We start from the raw sequence: 17,511 nt of genomic DNA on the forward strand, positions 1-17,511 counted from the left end.
AAGGAATTTTTATTACTTTGAAATCTTACTCAGTTTTGTTGCTGTTTTTGCTCCTATCACTGCATTCACTGCTCAGTGTAAGATTCAGCTCTGTGGTGGGGCACTAGCTGAACAGACGCTTCTGTGTTATGCTTGTGCACTGACAATGACCCACATTTATTAAAGCCCCTGCACCAGTTTTGTCTGACCTTGCACATGTATTTATAAAGTGTCCATGACACAGTTGTGTCACAGATGCACTATACCCAACGCAACAGAAGATGTTTTTTTTGTTGTAGAGCTGCTGCTGACCCCTCTACAGGCTGCTGGACAGGAATAGCCTCTGTTGCAGTCTGCGACCCTTCCCCGTGCTCCTGCAGTGCAGGAGATTCACGTTTATGTGAGAGAAATCAGAGCAGACAGGAAGAGCTGCCCAAACCTAGTCAGGACTGAGTTCATGGTCGTATCCAACGCCAAACAAAATATACAACAGCACTGGAAATATAACTGTGAAATGCTGTATTTTTGTTAATAATACTGAATTAGAGAATATGTTATTTTGCCATCCTAAATATATTAAAGAATGTTATCTTTATCTCTTTTATTAGACCATATGTTGTACCAAGTATAAAAGTATCTAAAATCCTTAATAAATGTGACACAAGGCATTAAAGGCTTGTGTCACGAGTGCTCCTGCGACCCATCACCTGGGTCGCAGGCGCACCTGTGCCCCTCTCCACTGCTCCCGGCTCTCGGCGTTCCACTCGCCTCCCCAGGATTCAGCGATGACACCGGCAGTGTGGCCCGCGCGTCCCCGCCTCCTAGGGTGTTCGTGCGTCAGCTTCAAGAAATTTCATGAGCCAGTGCTCCGATAATTGGCGCTGGCCGGCCAGCCATACTCCTTAAATTCTAGCCCCTTCCTGTGTCCCCTGACGGATCTTTGTGCCTCACCGCCTAAGAGAAAGATCCATAGTGATTATCCTGTGTTCCTGTGTCTCCTGCGTTCCTGTGTTACCATTGTTCCTCCGTGTTTCTGTGTCCCATGTGCCTGTGTTCCTGTACCCATCTGCCTGGACCTCCCGTTGCTGACACCGGATTGGACTTGACGTTGTATCTCTGCTGCCTGCCCTGACTTCGTGCCTGGATCTGACCACGAGACTGTGTCCTGCTAAGGTACCTAGACCTCGGCTGCCACCACGGGCTAGTCGCACCTGTGAAACGACCTGGTGGTATCCTGCCGCAGCAAGTCCAACCTGCTTTGCGGCGGGCTCTGGTGAAGACCAGGTATCGCTTAGACTCCGGTCCCAGATGTCGGCTAGTACCATCTCCCGCGGTGGTCCAGGGGATTCACGCATCCCGAATCCTGACAACTTGCTGATTCTCATGTATTCCAATGTGTAAGAATTGGTGTGAAAGAACACTGCTCAATAACCTGCATGAACTAGACAGATAACTAAATAAATGGATGGATGGATAGATAGATGAAATTCTTTCTGAATAATCCACAGTGACATTGAAAACAAAGGACAACTTCTGTTCTTATAGAGCCTTTCGTATGTAATAAACTGAATGGAGCACATTTAATTACCTGTCTGGAGGAGTTCACAGAAAGTGCATTGTCCAACTATAATGCACTGTGCTGTGATTCACTAAGATCGTGCGCCCGATATCCTGCATGTGTCAATTCCCCGCTCAGGTCCGCCGGAGTTCACCTTCTTATTCTCGGTGCATGTAAGTGCTTGAGCTTGCGTCACAATTTCAAAGTTAAATCCCGCGCTCAGTCCGAATCAGTCGGATCGTCCGACGGCCTGTCCCTCCCCCCCATTTCTGTTACATGAAAACCGGCCCAGCTGCGCCAAAATCCGATTGTGTGCGACACAATCCCCTATTAAATTTCCAAGGTTTCCCTGCACAGCGCCATTCCTGGAACTGCAGCCATTATCATATTGGAGAATAGCGCTGCACTGCAATTCTCTGCACAGCTGGTGGCATGGAGCTGCTGGATTACAGGGAAGAGGACACATCATTACCCAGAGGTCCAAAATACATCAATCATAGAGAGATGGCATATACTAGAAATATACTGTGTACATGAAATCTCAGAAAAATGTAAGAGGGCCACTGGCCATTACAAACTGAAACAAAAAGTAATGTTTGCTGCCAAATAATGTTTATTAAGTGCTTCATACAAAATTAGAAACAAGCAGCAAATAGAAGGTGAGAGAAAATAAGCCAAAAAGGCAGGTGTTGTATAGCCATGGTATAAGCAAAGCATAGTCCATAGAAAAATATGCAAAAAATACCATAAAATTAAATGAAAACAATTACACAATATATAATCTTAAATATGAAGAAAAGTAGGTATTCATATCCGATTGAATAAATGCAAAATAGATTACCGCAGTCTATAGAAGCAACATCGCAATGCAAATAATAATAACCTTTATTTATATAGCGCCATCATATTCCATAGTGCTTTATAAATTATAGGGGATATATACAAATAAATTATAACATTACAGGGTTCAAACAGTCATATGGAACATTGAGGGTTCTGCTTACAGGAGCTCACAGTCTATGAGGATGAGGGGGTGACACAAGAGCTTACAGTCTATGAGGATAAAGGGGGTTGGTCCAGCCATTCTTTATAAGGGAAAAGAGTAAAATAATTTCATAAATAAAGATGCTGCTGCTTGAACCTTTGGCCGCCATTCAAGGTCCATGGGACTGCTGAGAAGCCTTTAACTTGGTATCTGGTGTTTGCCGGATAACAGACGGGAGAAGGACACATATTGGGTTAGCAAAGAGAGAGTTGTAATTTCATGCAGTTAGTGAGTATGATAGGCTTGCATAAAGAGATGGGTTTTAAGAGCACGTTTGAAACTTTGGATGTTGGGTATTAGTCTGGGGAAGGGCATTCCAGAGAATTGGTGCAGCTTAGGAAAAGTCCTGGAGAAGTGAGAGTTTCAAATTAAGGTAGATCACTGGCATAACACGGATTGGGTGGTAGACTGAAATGAGAGAATGAGTGCCCTCATCCAAGGCACTTTGGAGAACAGGATTATAATGGTTTGTAGCCAGGTTATAACAGGAGAGAGATGGGGGACAGCGATGACCACACAGTTTCTGTGAGATGTTGAGTACTCTGTACAGGAGAAAAACTATTTACAGTAAAAGAGAGAAGGTTATGGTCTGAAAGTGGAAAGGTAGTATTAGTGAAGTCAGAGATTGAAGATACAAAATCAGAGAGTTGTAAGAGTCCTAAAGAGGCAGTTAGTGATGAGAGCTGAGAGGTAGAAGGAGAGGTGGGGGTGTTAATAGGAATATTAAAGTTCACCATGCTGACTGTTGGAATATCACAGGATAGAAAGTGAGTAGAGCAACTGGTAGGGTGAGCCACATGAAGTTAAGAATGGGCGGAAAAGGCTGAGGGTGTGGACCTCAAAAGAAGGGAAAGTGATAGAAAGCACAAAAGAATTGACCTGAAAAGTTCACCATGGAGAGAGTAATATGTCTAACCCTTGCAAACCACCATAGCACAGCGCAGCGGGGGAGGCAGTGTCATCCTGCTTGATCTATGTTTCAGTGATGGCCAGCAGGTCAAAGGACTTAGAAAGAAACAGGTTGTGCATTGTACACTGATCAGGCGTTCCAAAGGGCAGGTATGAAAGGAGCCTACTCCTAAACATCTTGCAAAAACTTTTGGGTTATTGACGATGCTGAAGGTGATGTTAAAAGAGTTAAGTCATGTCAGTTCTCATACATTATAGTCCTCTTTATGTTTTTTTCTACTTCTAGGTATTCCTGGCGTCACCAGTTACGAGAATTTAAGCGTGAATATCGGGTGGTGGCCCTGGATTTGCGAGGCTACGGCGAAACAGATGCACCTTCCTGTAAAGATAATTATAAATTAGACTACATAATTGTGGATGTAAAAGAAATCTTGGATTCTTTAGGTAAGATAAGTACAGAATAATGGGAAAGGGTGAAAATATTTCCATTTTATAAAACTAGTAGTCGAAATGAATAAAAGTTAAAAAAAATAAGGACTAATGATGGTTATTGCTTACTGATCCCTCCACTGTTTGGAAAGATCCTCACTGGTCTCTGCCCCTGGGCCTGCTCCACATATTGCTGAACTAAACACTGGCCACTACTATGCCCACAGCGAGTCATAACAGTGGCCAGGGATAGGATGAGTAGTCATTTTCTGTGTCAGGAGAGGTACTGAGAAGTAGAGGCTCTCAGTAAAGCTAAAACCAGAACTAGAGATCATAAAAAAGTAAGACTTATTTTTTATTTTACAAAAAAAACTGACATCCCCTTTATTGACCCGACACATTTTTATATGACCTGCCGTGGTATTCTAACCATCTCTCATTCATTCCTAGCGCTTTTATTTTACAGTATATTCCTTTAATATTTCACAAATTTCGGTTTAAGTGGCATTTACCCCAAATTACAACATTTTTATGTTAAAGAGATAAGATATATTCTTAGACATTGATGCAGAAAATGAGTTCACTTTAATAAAGGCAGTGACATTTCACAGGGAATGGTTTCTGGGAAGCATGCATATAGCAATAAGCTGAATTTTAACAGCTGGCAAACTCTGTTTCCTATAATATTCTCAGTGGAAGTCACTGGAGCCATAATCCACTGAATAGAAGTCATGATGGTTGATGTTCACATCATAACTGACCTGGAACGTTCTCCAGAGATTGCTATCAGAGGTTACATACTGTAATGGATGGCACTCATAGCGCAATCTGAAAGTAAATGGCATAGATGCCCTATTCAATCTAGAAGTGCTGCCCTGATCTGATCCTTATGTTGTGCCAGGCAAGTATCCAGATGCCTTCTTATTAGTAAAGGCGCAGTCTGTTTGTTTTTTCATGTATGGTAGGAGAAGCAATGTTCTTTTAAAGGGAACCTGTCATCAGCAATTGGTCTGATAATCCACTACCAGTATATTGTCAAACAGCATAATACCTTCTACCTTTTGTTTCCTTCATGTTCCTACGTGATGGCATCATCTAGAAAATCAACTTTGAAGTGAGATGTAACCTGGTTGTATAAAGTCAAGGAGGCGCAGAGTTTAACACTGAAATCAAGGTGGGGAGCTCTGAACGCCTCCTCCTCTGTGATTAGAAAACATGCACCGGACTTCAGAAGATCTGGTTAATGATGTCTCTGGATTCAGGAGCATCGACTACAGTGAAGGGGTCTTTCTGAGGGAGAGACAGAGTTAAAAATTTTGCCTCTTTACTTTTTGCAACCAATTTACATCTCACTTAAATGTTAATTTTCTGGATGATGCCATCACACAGGGCCATAAAGAAACATCTGGAAGGTATTCAACTGCTGACAAGTGGTAGTAGTTTATTAGGTTAATTTCTGCTGACAGGTTCCCTTTTAACTTCAGAAAAAATTTAATAGCTTCTCAAACGAAATATAATCCTTACATATGTTACAAATTGTATTCCTTGTTGATGGAATCCTACCAAATGCATTAGAATATCTGTTGTGTATTGTCATCTTTCCAAGGGAAAACGGTGTTTGCTTGTTCTATCCATTTTTTGTATGACTTACAATGTAGGAGATGTCAAGCATGTTTAGTACTCAACTTAAGGACAAATGACTTACAGACGTCCCCTGTCTCTGTCCATTGGGACATCTGGTGAAGCTCTCGGGATGCTGGTATTTTACTGAACTTTAGCCCCAGGCTGCAATAGGCAACTGTAATAGTTATGAACAGTAACTTCAATGAAGGAAGTTTCAGTATCACAGGGATTTACACTTGCACTTACAAAATATACCTGTTCCAACTTACATACAAATGCAACAAAGAACAAACCTACAGACTTTATCTTGTAGGTAACCCGGGGACTACCTGTATAGGAAATTATTGTATTTAATGAAGTGCAGCTCTTGTGTGATGTCGTTCTTTTGTGATTCCCCCTAGAAATTTATAGAAAAATAGAAATTGAGAGCATACCCCTATACTGCCTGACACTGACAGCAAGTCATGCTAACTACATAGCTTTTTTGAACACACCTCTTTGACTATTTATAATTGTTGACATTTCAGGAGGTGTGACTTTAAAGGTTAAAGGGGTATTCCAGGAATCAGCATAATTCATATACAAATGGGTACTTAAAATATAAGCTAATATGTCATTAGTTGTTATTTAAAATTTTGCTCCCCTTAGCAGAAAAATGGTGATGACATAGACTGTGATGAATAAACAAAAGGCGACTGGCCCTTTACTCAGTCCGTTAATTTCCTCCACGCGGAGCAGACACAGGACACAAGATGGCTGCTGGTCACATGTTCACATCACATGTCTTGCACCTGCCTGTGCAGGTCATGTGATCACCACTAGGTTTGGCTGTAGTTGGTTGGTTGCAGTACATCCAGTATGGCCAGTGTTGTGGTGAGACGTCATCTCAGTGAGGTAATGTGCAGGGATGGCAGTTACACATAATTACTATCATATAAGAGCAGGACAGCCTGTAACATCATCACTGGGAGCAGAGTATAAGAGGGAGGAGGAGTTACTAAGAACTAAAGGATCAGGGGACTTGTAGTTTCCAGTGGCGGCCATCTTGGTGATAACTCCACCTACTTTAGAGGGGCCATAAAATTTTGTTAATCATAATATCAAACTATTTAAGCTCCATCTTGTGACTAATGACATTGAGTTTTGTTATACTTATATATTTATTTATATCATCATGGGTTTTTTTATTAGATGTTCATATTCCCGGAATACCCCTTTAAAAGAACACAAGGAGAGATGACTCCTGCAGCAAGTGATAGTGAAAATGACATACCTTAATAGTAATTGGTAAAGGGGCTATCTTTTAGGCTATGTTTATAACATGGCTGCCATATTAGAACGAAAGAAATCTTTTCCAGTGGGAAGGTGGTCATGTAGCATATCAAAGACGATCAAAATTGCCTCCGAAATTATTAGCCAGAATGAGATTTGCAACTTTGCATTTTAATACATAAAAACGACATGTTGATGGTTCTCTAATAGACTAACGGTGCTCTGTTAGAACCCCGATACAGTAATAGTTCCTACACCTTTCTATAATTCCTTCTATACAAGGCAAACTTTAATAATAACGCCACATTTCCAGCCACTCATATCCCTCTAAGATCCCTACCCAGTACGATTCCCTGATCCTTTTTGTCAACCAACCAAAAAACTCCACTGGTAATATGTAACTTGTGTAAGTAAGAAATATGAGAAATAACAATAGTTGATCATGAAAATATTATTATACAATATAATAAGTGATATATTCTTTTATAGGTTACACCAAATGTGTCCTTATTGGTCATGACTGGGGTGGGATGATTGCTTGGTTGATTGCTATATGCTATCCAGAGATGGTCACCAAACTTATAGTATTGAGTTTTCCCCATCCAACTGTATTTACAGGTAAGTTCTATAAAATTCTGTAAATTTTGTTTACTGTATTTGTGTATTATATAAAGTGTGCTACATTACTCCATCTGTTTCAATGTTTTTTTTTTCTGTTTCCTTTTTTTTAACTATCCACATTCCAAAAGAAATTACTTTTTATTTACAGAGATGTAGGAGGCCTTGTTTTCTGTGGGGTTTATTTGACTTCCTATGGGCACAATTAAATTTTCCATGCAAAGCTGGGAAAAAAATTCCAAATTCTTTGATATCTACAAAAAGTGCAGATGTGCCATTGTCTTACGGGCTTTGTTTTTACGGCAGTCACTGTGAAGTCCGACTGACACATCTCCTTCATTCTTTGGGTCAGCATGATCACCAAATATATATATATATATATATATATGTATATATATATATTCTCCGCTTCTCCGCTCCTCACAGCGCCCTCACAGCATCGCGCTGAATGAGGGTGATGCACGGAGGAGCAGAGCCAGCTCTATGGACTACGCGGTCACTTGACTGCCGGGTCTAAAGGGGTTAATCAGAGCTGCTGGGTCTAATTATACCCTTTTTTTGTGAAAAACGTGTCCGTGAACCATATGCAACATACGTGATGTGATCTCCACCAGGTCAGATCAGTTTAGATCAGGTCTGACCTTGCAGAGATTTCCGCTATAGTCTTTGCTGGTTTTCCACCTGTTGGAAAGGGGGCTTATTACATACCTTACCATCACAAAACTGGCAGAGGAGGCATAGTAGCAGCTGCTGTGGCTGCTATGGCTGCTACCACAGGCGTTACACCACTGCTCAAGGATTTATATTGCTTTTCCATACAATCAGCACAATGCAATAGGTACTTGGATTTTATAGTCTGGCAATATTGTTTGAAGCACGGAGAAAAGGAGACGCACAAAAGATGTCAGTAGATGAGTTTTCAATAGATCAGCATCCCCCGTGATATCACAGCTCATATTGTTGTTATCTCAGGAAGTCTTTTCTAGTTGTGGATATGTGTAGGATCTGCAGCTGCTCTTGTGTTGAGGGAAATAAACAGATAAATAAGAAATGCATCTTCTTAGTCTCCGGAACATCTCTGAGAATAAATGATATTTTCCTTAGGCAGTGGTAACTGTCTGAGACTTCCATGGTTTCCAATGTATTATTTATCAGACTGTCAGTAACGCAGCATGACCCGCATCACTTGTAATGTAATGTGCATCACTGGGAGATTATTACAAACACTCACAACACACTGGAGTCTCTACATGCCAGAATCTAACAAAGGCAGCAGATTTCCATATCGCCTGTGTTATACAATAGATGACAAGATATAGCATTCCCCATGACAGCTTGTAAGACACTGGACCGAATCCTCAAGGTGCACTCGAGCCTCTCATTGTGCGTAAGCTTCAAATGTCACACTACTCAGTCAAGGAGATCTATACATGAAGGGCTGATCAAATATGAAAACAAATAAGAATATACATATATCATATATATACATATTCACATTGCATCTGCAACACCCCTGCCGATGCAAGGCAGAGGGGTTGCTGCGAATACGCCCCACCATGTAGCTTACAGCCTGTGTAGGGTCGGATCAACCCCACAGCAGGTCACTACATAACACAGGCGAACACTGCAGCGGTAGAGTCTGTCTGGTAAGGCAGGAGTTAATTCTTTATGTGATGTAATCTGTGTTGACCAATCACATGTGTTATATATTGTATCTGTGAGCTGGGATGCAATTGGAGGAGGAACCACCACCTGACCAGTGGGCAGGGCCGGTTCTAGACAAAGTGGTGCCCTGGGCAAAACTAAAAGTGGGGCCCCAAAATAAAACTATTTTATGACCAGTCACAGTCAGCAAGAGGCTCCTTTAGTATGGTAAAACAAACTGTAATATGGGAGAATTTTATAGGAGATAGATAGATGATAGGGAGATTTATGGGCAGCATGGTGGCTCCGTGATTAGCACTACAGCCTTGCAGCGCTGGTCAACATCTGCAAAGATTTTGTATGTTCTCTCTGTGTCTGCGTGGGTTTCCTCCGGGTCCTCCGGTTTCCTCCCACACTCCAAAAAATTTGGGGAGGGGGACCGATATTTTCTGAAAGCAGATACTTGCCCCATTTTCAAAATTGCATCAAAGATTTTATAGACATAGGCGCCTTCATGCAATTTTGATTCAAATTGAAACATTTTATTAAAAATACTTAAAATTTGACTTTGATGGCAAAAAATTTGATCCAAACAGAAAATATTTACCTTCACATCTCCTAAATGTAATACATGGACATTTGTAGAGTTCACAAATGTGCCCTATTGATATGTTCACATGAATAAATCCACATAATATCATTAACACTGTAATAACTAGATATCTGCTTTTCAGCTAGACATTTTTAGACAGTCACAACCTGCAAAATATATCAATAAAACAGAATAAAAAGTAAAGGCGACATAAAACCTATAGAATTTTGAAAGCAGACAACTAGGCGATGCATTTGGCAATTAACATTCAAAATTTCCTCTAAAATATGTACAAATCCAGAATACTTATATAAAGAAAATCTACTTTCCTAAAAAAGTAAGATGTGAGGAGATCATACAGACCCCACATATGTATATTCACCAAAACATGCAGCAAAGGGAACTGCAGAAAATTCACACAGATGTATCATTGTCTGTTCCTTAGACAATGGTAACCCAAATAAATAACTATATATCCATAAACCTCTCTAATGAGATAATAAAAGTCACGTTTAGATGTGCGCCATTGTATTAGCTGCACAATAACAGAACCCTCCGCGCTTCATAAGAATGAGAGTGAGAACGTCATAACATGGGTGTAAATAATGGAGGATGATGGGAAATAAAAACTTTATTCCAGGACATGTGTGTGTTTTTGGTGTTACATATAACTTTATGGACATGTTCTGGTCGCGGTGTAGTCACATTAGGCGAAGAGGATTGAATGTTCATCGTATCAGTCAATTTTCCCAACAAAAAATAACTATCACAAAATAAAAGGGAATAAGAGAGAATAGGCCACATTTATCACTTTTGTGCGCATAGGTGTAGTAGTTGTGCCTAAATTCTGGTGCACTGTTTTCCAGAATTATCACAAGCTTTTACAGAATTAGCACAACCATCTGTGATAAGTTAATTTCCTGCCTCTTATTAATCACTTTACTTTAACACAGTTTAGGCGCAATTTTGGCGCAGTTTCGGCGTAATGTTAGATTCAGGCAGTTACATGTGATCCTGCTACAAGCTCCTCTCTGCTTCTCCCACAGCCCAGAATGAAGATAACACTCACAGCAGCACCCAGGTGTGTGACACCCAGCACCCAGTGACCTCCTCAGCAGGGGATTCTCCTGGAGGGGATCCCCCAGTGCTGATCTCCTGCTGCACCCCTGTAATTCTGCACAGTATCCCCCTCAGACACACTGGTGATACTGTGCAGAATTACATGGGGGACACCTGTCAGTACTATGTGCAACATTCTGTAACGTTCTCTTCTCTCTTGCTGTGAGCTCTGGATTCTGCAGAATGTTTTGTAAATAGAAGGTGATGAAGTGTAAATAGAGTCTGCAGCTCCTGTCTGCAGAGTATCTAATGACTGTATTATCTGTACTAGTGTCTGCAGAGTATCTCATGTCTGTATGATCTGTTCTAGTGTCTGCAGGGTCTGGATGAGCTTTTCTGCTAGAAATGAGCTGTTCTGCAAAGGGGCTCAGTGCTTTCTTCTCAGTTAACGCCAGCTCCGGGCTGGAGTGTTTTTGCTCCCGTTTTTGCGCCTAAATGAAATGTCGCAAGTGATGAATATCATTAGGCGCATCAAAACATCTGGATTGCTAGGATAAATGAGGGAAAGCTGGTTATTTTTTGCTGCACAGCTAGCATTTAGTCACATTTAGTCGCAAACATGGCACAAAAAATGGTGCGCCTGAATGAAAAGGCGCAAAAACAACAGAAAAAAACGATTGATACATGTGGCCCAAAGTGTGTTCTTAGATTTGCATAGAGAAGGGTTAAAAACATGAGTATTAGTTGATATTATCCCTTCTCAAAATGTAGTACTAGTAACATATAAAGTGAATATTTCCATTATCTGTGAGGTGCAGCAGCTCCTGTGTGCAGTTAATGCTCCCTGCAGCCTGATGGCTAAGAATCTGGAGATGGGGGAGATACTTCAGGGGGCTATATCTCTGGTTCTGTGACTCATAGAACCTCACTTCTTTTTTCCTATGAAAGAAGAGAGTCTCCTCTTTTATATGAATCTAATTTGTGTTTCTAAAATGCAGAAAAACTGAGATATTAACTGCCGTCGGAAGTGATATTTATATATAAAAATGGCACCTGATATTCTCACTTTAAACCTGAATATCTCTAGATCCATAGCACCTAGAAACAAAATTCAAAATATTCATTTGAAAGAAGAGATTCTCCCCTTTCTCCCTGGGGGCCCTGGGCAATTGCCACCTTTGCCTACCCATAGCGCCGGCCCTGCCAGTGGGAGTAATAAAACCCCTGGTCAGGAAAGTTCTAGAGTTCAGAAGTCTTAGGCTAGAGCTGACACAGCTCTAGAGTTGGTGGATTAGAGACTCAGAAGAGTCAGAGTCAGTCAGTGCAGTAAGACAGACCAGATCAAACCAGTTGGTCAGAATGCAGCCAGAGCTCAGCTCTCTGTCTGAACAGCTCTGAGGAGCTAGTTAGTGAGAGAAAAGGGGTATCATCCTACCTTTAATGGTGATATCTGAAGCAACCCAAGACAAGCTGAAGCATCCTACTAGGACACAGCTATATCCCAGCCTGCCCTTGCATGCAGGCTGAAGATCCCTTCCTGTGGTTCCATCTCCAACTGCAGCCCCAGCATTCTACCTTTTGTCATGGCACGTTACCTACTGTTCCTGTCGGTTCCAATAAAGAACTGTAAGTTACTTTTGTTCAACATCTTCCTCCGGCTGGTCCCTGCTGTCACGGCTGTCACCATCACGGGCGCCCTATCCACCACACAGGGTCTCACACTTCAGACCCCAAAGGGTTGCCCCAGGGAGAACTACTCTAGCAGTCTCTCCCTCATCATTTCTTGCCAACACCACCCTGCTGGAGACCTGCCAGGCTGTAGGACAGCCCTCCGGTCCCCATACCAAGCACCGTGACACTAGCGTGCCTAGGCCGCAACCGCCAGCCACTCAGGTATTCCGGGACCCGGCTTTCTCTAGTCCCCGAGAAAAAGGCTAGGCCCCAGTGGGGGATGTTGCACATCTTTTGGACATGTTTAGCACCTTTGCCAGGAAAGCTCCAGGTGTATGCGCCCATAGACATTTACTGTGTCCGTCACATCCAGCAAGAGACTGCTCTATATCCTCCTGCTGCAGTGGGCAATACTTGCTCAGTAGAGGCCATTATAGATGCAGCTGTATGGCATCCATCTCCAGGTTCCTCTGAGCCGTGTTGTGGGTATTTCTATGATGATGTTACAGTCAAAATATGGACTGTTGCATCACTTGGAGGACCCCCACAAAACACGTAGCCCCCACAGGTGTCTGCTGCTAATGTTTGCTCCTCCTCCCAATTTAAGTAGGGGAGAACTGAACCAGAGAACATATTCCACAGCATGAGGATTCATTGGGATAAGCTTCAGCCCACTATTGTAAGGAGCCTAAGAGGTAAGCATTCATCAATTGGGGTGCCGGGGCAATATATTGGGTGCACTAGTTGTACAGTAAGCTATATTGAGAGTTTAGATTTTGGCGCAAGGGCTTAATGAATTGACGCATGACCGAAAAGGTTCTGGACTGTCTCCACATTCATGAAGGTGAAATAGAATTTGCTAAACCAGCTTTAAGCGAATCTATTTGTGCTCCAAAAATTGCATCATAAAAATTTTTGGGAACCTAGAAGCGCAAGAAAAGTGTTGGGATTACCAAGCTTGTGGTGCCGACACTTCATGAATATAGAGCACAAGGCATAAGAAGGAACACCCCATATCTGTTGTCAGGCTTCAGGGTAGTGGACCCACCGGACCACCGCGGACGATGACATAAGCTGACACCTTGGACCAGAACCCGCCCCAAAGCAGGTTGAACTGTCGGCTGTGTGGAACCACCAGGTCGTTCCACAGGTACAATTTTGTCCGCAGTGGCAGCCAAGGCGAGGTACAGTGACATTAAGCAGGATTGTAGTCGGGGACAGGCAGGAGGTCAGGACGGGCAGCATGTGATTAAAGTCGGGGATGTAGCAATAGGTCAAGGCAGGCAGCAGAGAAGCATATTCTGGAATGGAACCAGGGCCACAACGGGAAATCACAACAACAGCACTGGGCAAAGCTTTCTCTAAGGCACAAGGCACAAAGATCCGGCAGGGAAGACAGGAAGGGGCTGTGGACAGCGTGGGAACGTGGAGAGGTAAGAGAAGTGATGGGAGTCCAGGGGCACATATATGAGCAATGGTACGCCTGTGACCTGGGTCACGGGTCGCAGGAGCACCCGTGACACCTGCCATATTGTCATGCTATCAATGGCTGTCAGTGTCAGCTGCAGAGGATTGAAAGTCACTTGCCATCAGAACCACTGCAATACCAGGGGCATAATTAGGAGAGGCAGGACCCCATAGCTAAGTTTTGAAAGGGGCCCACTTCCAAATATGTATATTACACTCACTTATACATACACATTAATATACTTGCACACACATTCAACACTTGCACACATATAGATCACATACACATCACATATAGACACACATACAGTGTCATATACATACGCACAGCATATCTACACACATATGGTATATACACACCATACACCAAATACACATACAGCAGATACACATCACAGACACACACACATATATACAGCATATATACATCACATACATGTCTAGGCAGCATAATATGTAAATAAGGGTGCATATCCCCCACTTTGTCAGGTCGGAGGACAGGGCCCCCTAACAGCGTGCCCCATATTGACTACTATGGATGCCACCACTGTAGTTGCACCCCTGTGCAATATGATTGCAGAGTTTTGATGGTTTATCAAGGCAGCAATAAGGTTATGAAGGCAATTATCATATACAACATCAGTCATTCTACAGTATTACAGTCTGCCAGAGGCAAGGTCTTGTTTGATTAAATTGAGCTTTGGGCTAAGAATACTGCAATACAGCAATACACATACTACAGTATATTGGACACTAGAGAACATGCTGATTAAGTTCCATAGCAGGAATTAAAAATGTGTAATAAAAATGAAAATAAAGTCTTAAACATTTCACACAAAAAAAAAACTCCAAAATATAAAAATAGAATTACTTTTTTAGCTGCCTCTGCCTCAAAAGGGGAATAAACAGGAATAAATGCGAACAAACATTTTCAGGTACCCCTATATACACTCACCGGCCACTTTATTAGGTACACCATGCTAGTAACAGGTTGCACCCCCTTTTGCCTTCAGAACTGCCTCAATTCTTCGTGGCATAGATTCAACAAGGTGCTGGAAGCATTCCTCAGAGATTTTGGTCCATATTGACATGATGGCATCACACAGTTGCCGCAGATTTGTCGGCTGCACATCCATAATGCGAATCTCCCGTTCCACCACATCCCAAAGATGCTCTATTGGATTGAGATCTGGTGACTGTGGAGGCCATTTGAGTCCAGTGACCTCATTGTCATGTTCAAGAAACCAGTCTGAGATGATTCCAGCTTTATGACATGGTGCATTATCCTGCTGAAAGTAGCCATCAGATGTTGGGTACATTGTGGTCATAAAGGGATGGACATGGTCAGTAACAATACTCAGGTAGGCTGTGGCGTTGCAACGATGCTCAATTGGTACCAAGGGGCCCAAAGAGTGCCAAGAAAATATTCCCCACACCATGACACCACCACCACCAGCCTGAACCGTTGATACAAGGCAGGATGGATCCATGCTTTCATGTTGTTGACGCCGAATTCTGACCCTACCATCCGAATGTCGCAGCAGAAATCAAGACTCATCAGACCAGGCAACGTTTTTCCAATCTTCTACTGTCCAATTTCGATGAGCTTGTGCAAATTGTAGCCTCAGTTTCCTGTTCTTAGCTGAAAGGAGTGGCACCCGGTGTGGTCTTCTGCTGCTGTAGCTCATCTGCCTCAAAGTTGGACGTACTGTGCATTCAGAGATGCTCTTCTGCCTACCTTGGTTGTAACGAGTGGCGATTTGAGCCACTGTTGCCTTTCTATCAGCTCGAACCAGTCTGGCCATTCTCCTCTGACCTCTGGCATCAACAAAGCATTTCCGCCCACAGAACTGCCGCTCACTGGATGTTTTTTATTTTTCGGACCATTCTCTGTAAACCCTAGAGATGGTTGTGCGTGAAAATCCCAGTAGATCAGCAGTTTCTGAAATACTCAGACCAGCCCTTCTGGCACCAACAACCATGCCACGTTCAAAGGCCTCAAATCACCTTTCTTCCCCATACTGATGCTCGGTTTGAACTGCAGGAGATTGTCTTGACCATGTCTACATGCCTAAATGCACTGAGTTGCCGCCATGTGATTGGCTGATTAGAAATTAAGTGTTAACGAGCAGTTGGACAGGTATACCTAATAAAGTGGCCGGTGAGTGTATTCCAAAATGGTACCAACAAAAACTATATCTCATTCTGAAGAGAGGTCATCAATTTACATACTGGACAAACTTCTTAAAGTCAATAGTTTTGAGAAAACTACCAGTGCTAGGTAGCAGTCCTGGAGTGATGAAAGTAGCTGCAGGAAAGTAAAGATGAATTTATATTTCAGAATAGTATCTTCCCCATATGCAATAAGAACATGTCCTCACACTGCTGCCCTCTTAGCTCTGGGCATTATGCTACTCCTCAGCCCTCCCCTCTGCTCTGGGTAAATGCTTTAAATGGGTTATAATTGAAAGCCACATAGACATTCCCTTTAATTATCAAACCACGGTCACATACTCAAGACCTTGAAAAGACTAAAAATGAATTAAGTTTAGTAGATTAGTGATATGAATACCTTCATATGATTTTTGGTATAGTATAGAGAGTGTACTATTGTTCTCTTTACATACTGATGATATCCTATTCCATAGGGACTGATGTTCATCACAATGCACCAGTAATTGCAGTTGTGCCATGATTTATTATTGGTTGAATAAACCTATAAGAAAGGGTAAAGCATCATACTGTATGGGTGTCTTCTAGCAAACTCAGTACATCACTGTATTAAAAATAAATGCACCCTTTGATTTCTGCTATACTGCTCTTAGAAGAGGAATTATATAATCTATAACTCAAGCATTGCTCAGACAAATTAGGTTTTGTTCATTGTCCCCTGAAATTATTTATGTTTTATGGGACTTTTTGAATTGATCTTTTTTTAAAGCATAACTTTAAAGTTACTGGAAAAAATAATTTTAGCATAGCCGGAAAGAACCTTTGACAACAATTCCAAGGATACCTGTATCATGCGTCTACCTTCTTCCTAGCCTGAGATATAACTTGGTATATTTATCATCATCTTTTATAAAATCCTATTCAGGTCAACATCCGATTTTCTTGCACCCCTCTCCTACAGCCCCTCCCAAGAAGCCTCCTGTCATCTCTAGCTGTTCTGTATGGTTTCCCATGGTTACCAGGAAGCATGACAGAGTAAATCAGAGAATTGCTTATTTTTGCTTAAAGGGGCACCTGTGATCAGGTCTCTGTCACTATTTCTGTCACCTCTACCTATTGGAGCAGCTCACAAGGATACATCCCAGCCTTTATCTAGCCAATTCATACATTAATCATTATAAAATCATCTTCTTTATTATGTAAATGAGGCTGGTCACATGGTCAGAGGCAGTGATGTCACCCCTGTTACCCCTCCCCTCTCCACCCCCTGCTCTTGTCTTTGTGTAATGTATAGTAAAGCATTTCTGGTGTGTGTGCCACATCTGCTGACATGCTGCATCCTCCTAATACACATTTGTGATACACAGACATCAGCTACAGAAGTACCTAACATGTTCTGCTGTAACATGGCTGCCTGGAGGTGTTGTATCTCTCCTATACACACACACAGACTTCAGGGGGCTCCAGTACCAG

General features: G+C 42.2%; 1 protein-coding gene across 1 annotated transcript in view; it reads left to right on the forward strand.

Moving 5' to 3' along the window:
* EPHX4 (epoxide hydrolase 4) overlaps positions 1-17,511 on the forward strand; it is a 58,763-nt gene that overhangs the window by 30,528 nt on the left and 10,724 nt on the right. Inside the window, exons 3-4 of the mRNA XM_072128428.1 lie at positions 3,778-3,935; positions 7,305-7,433. Coding sequence (XP_071984529.1) covers positions 3,778-3,935; positions 7,305-7,433 — 287 coding nt within the window. The remainder of the gene's footprint in view (positions 1-3,777; positions 3,936-7,304; positions 7,434-17,511) is intronic.

This window comes from Engystomops pustulosus, chromosome 10 (genome assembly GCF_040894005.1).
Source record: "Engystomops pustulosus chromosome 10, aEngPut4.maternal, whole genome shotgun sequence".
NCBI lineage: Eukaryota > Metazoa > Chordata > Amphibia > Anura > Leptodactylidae > Engystomops > Engystomops pustulosus.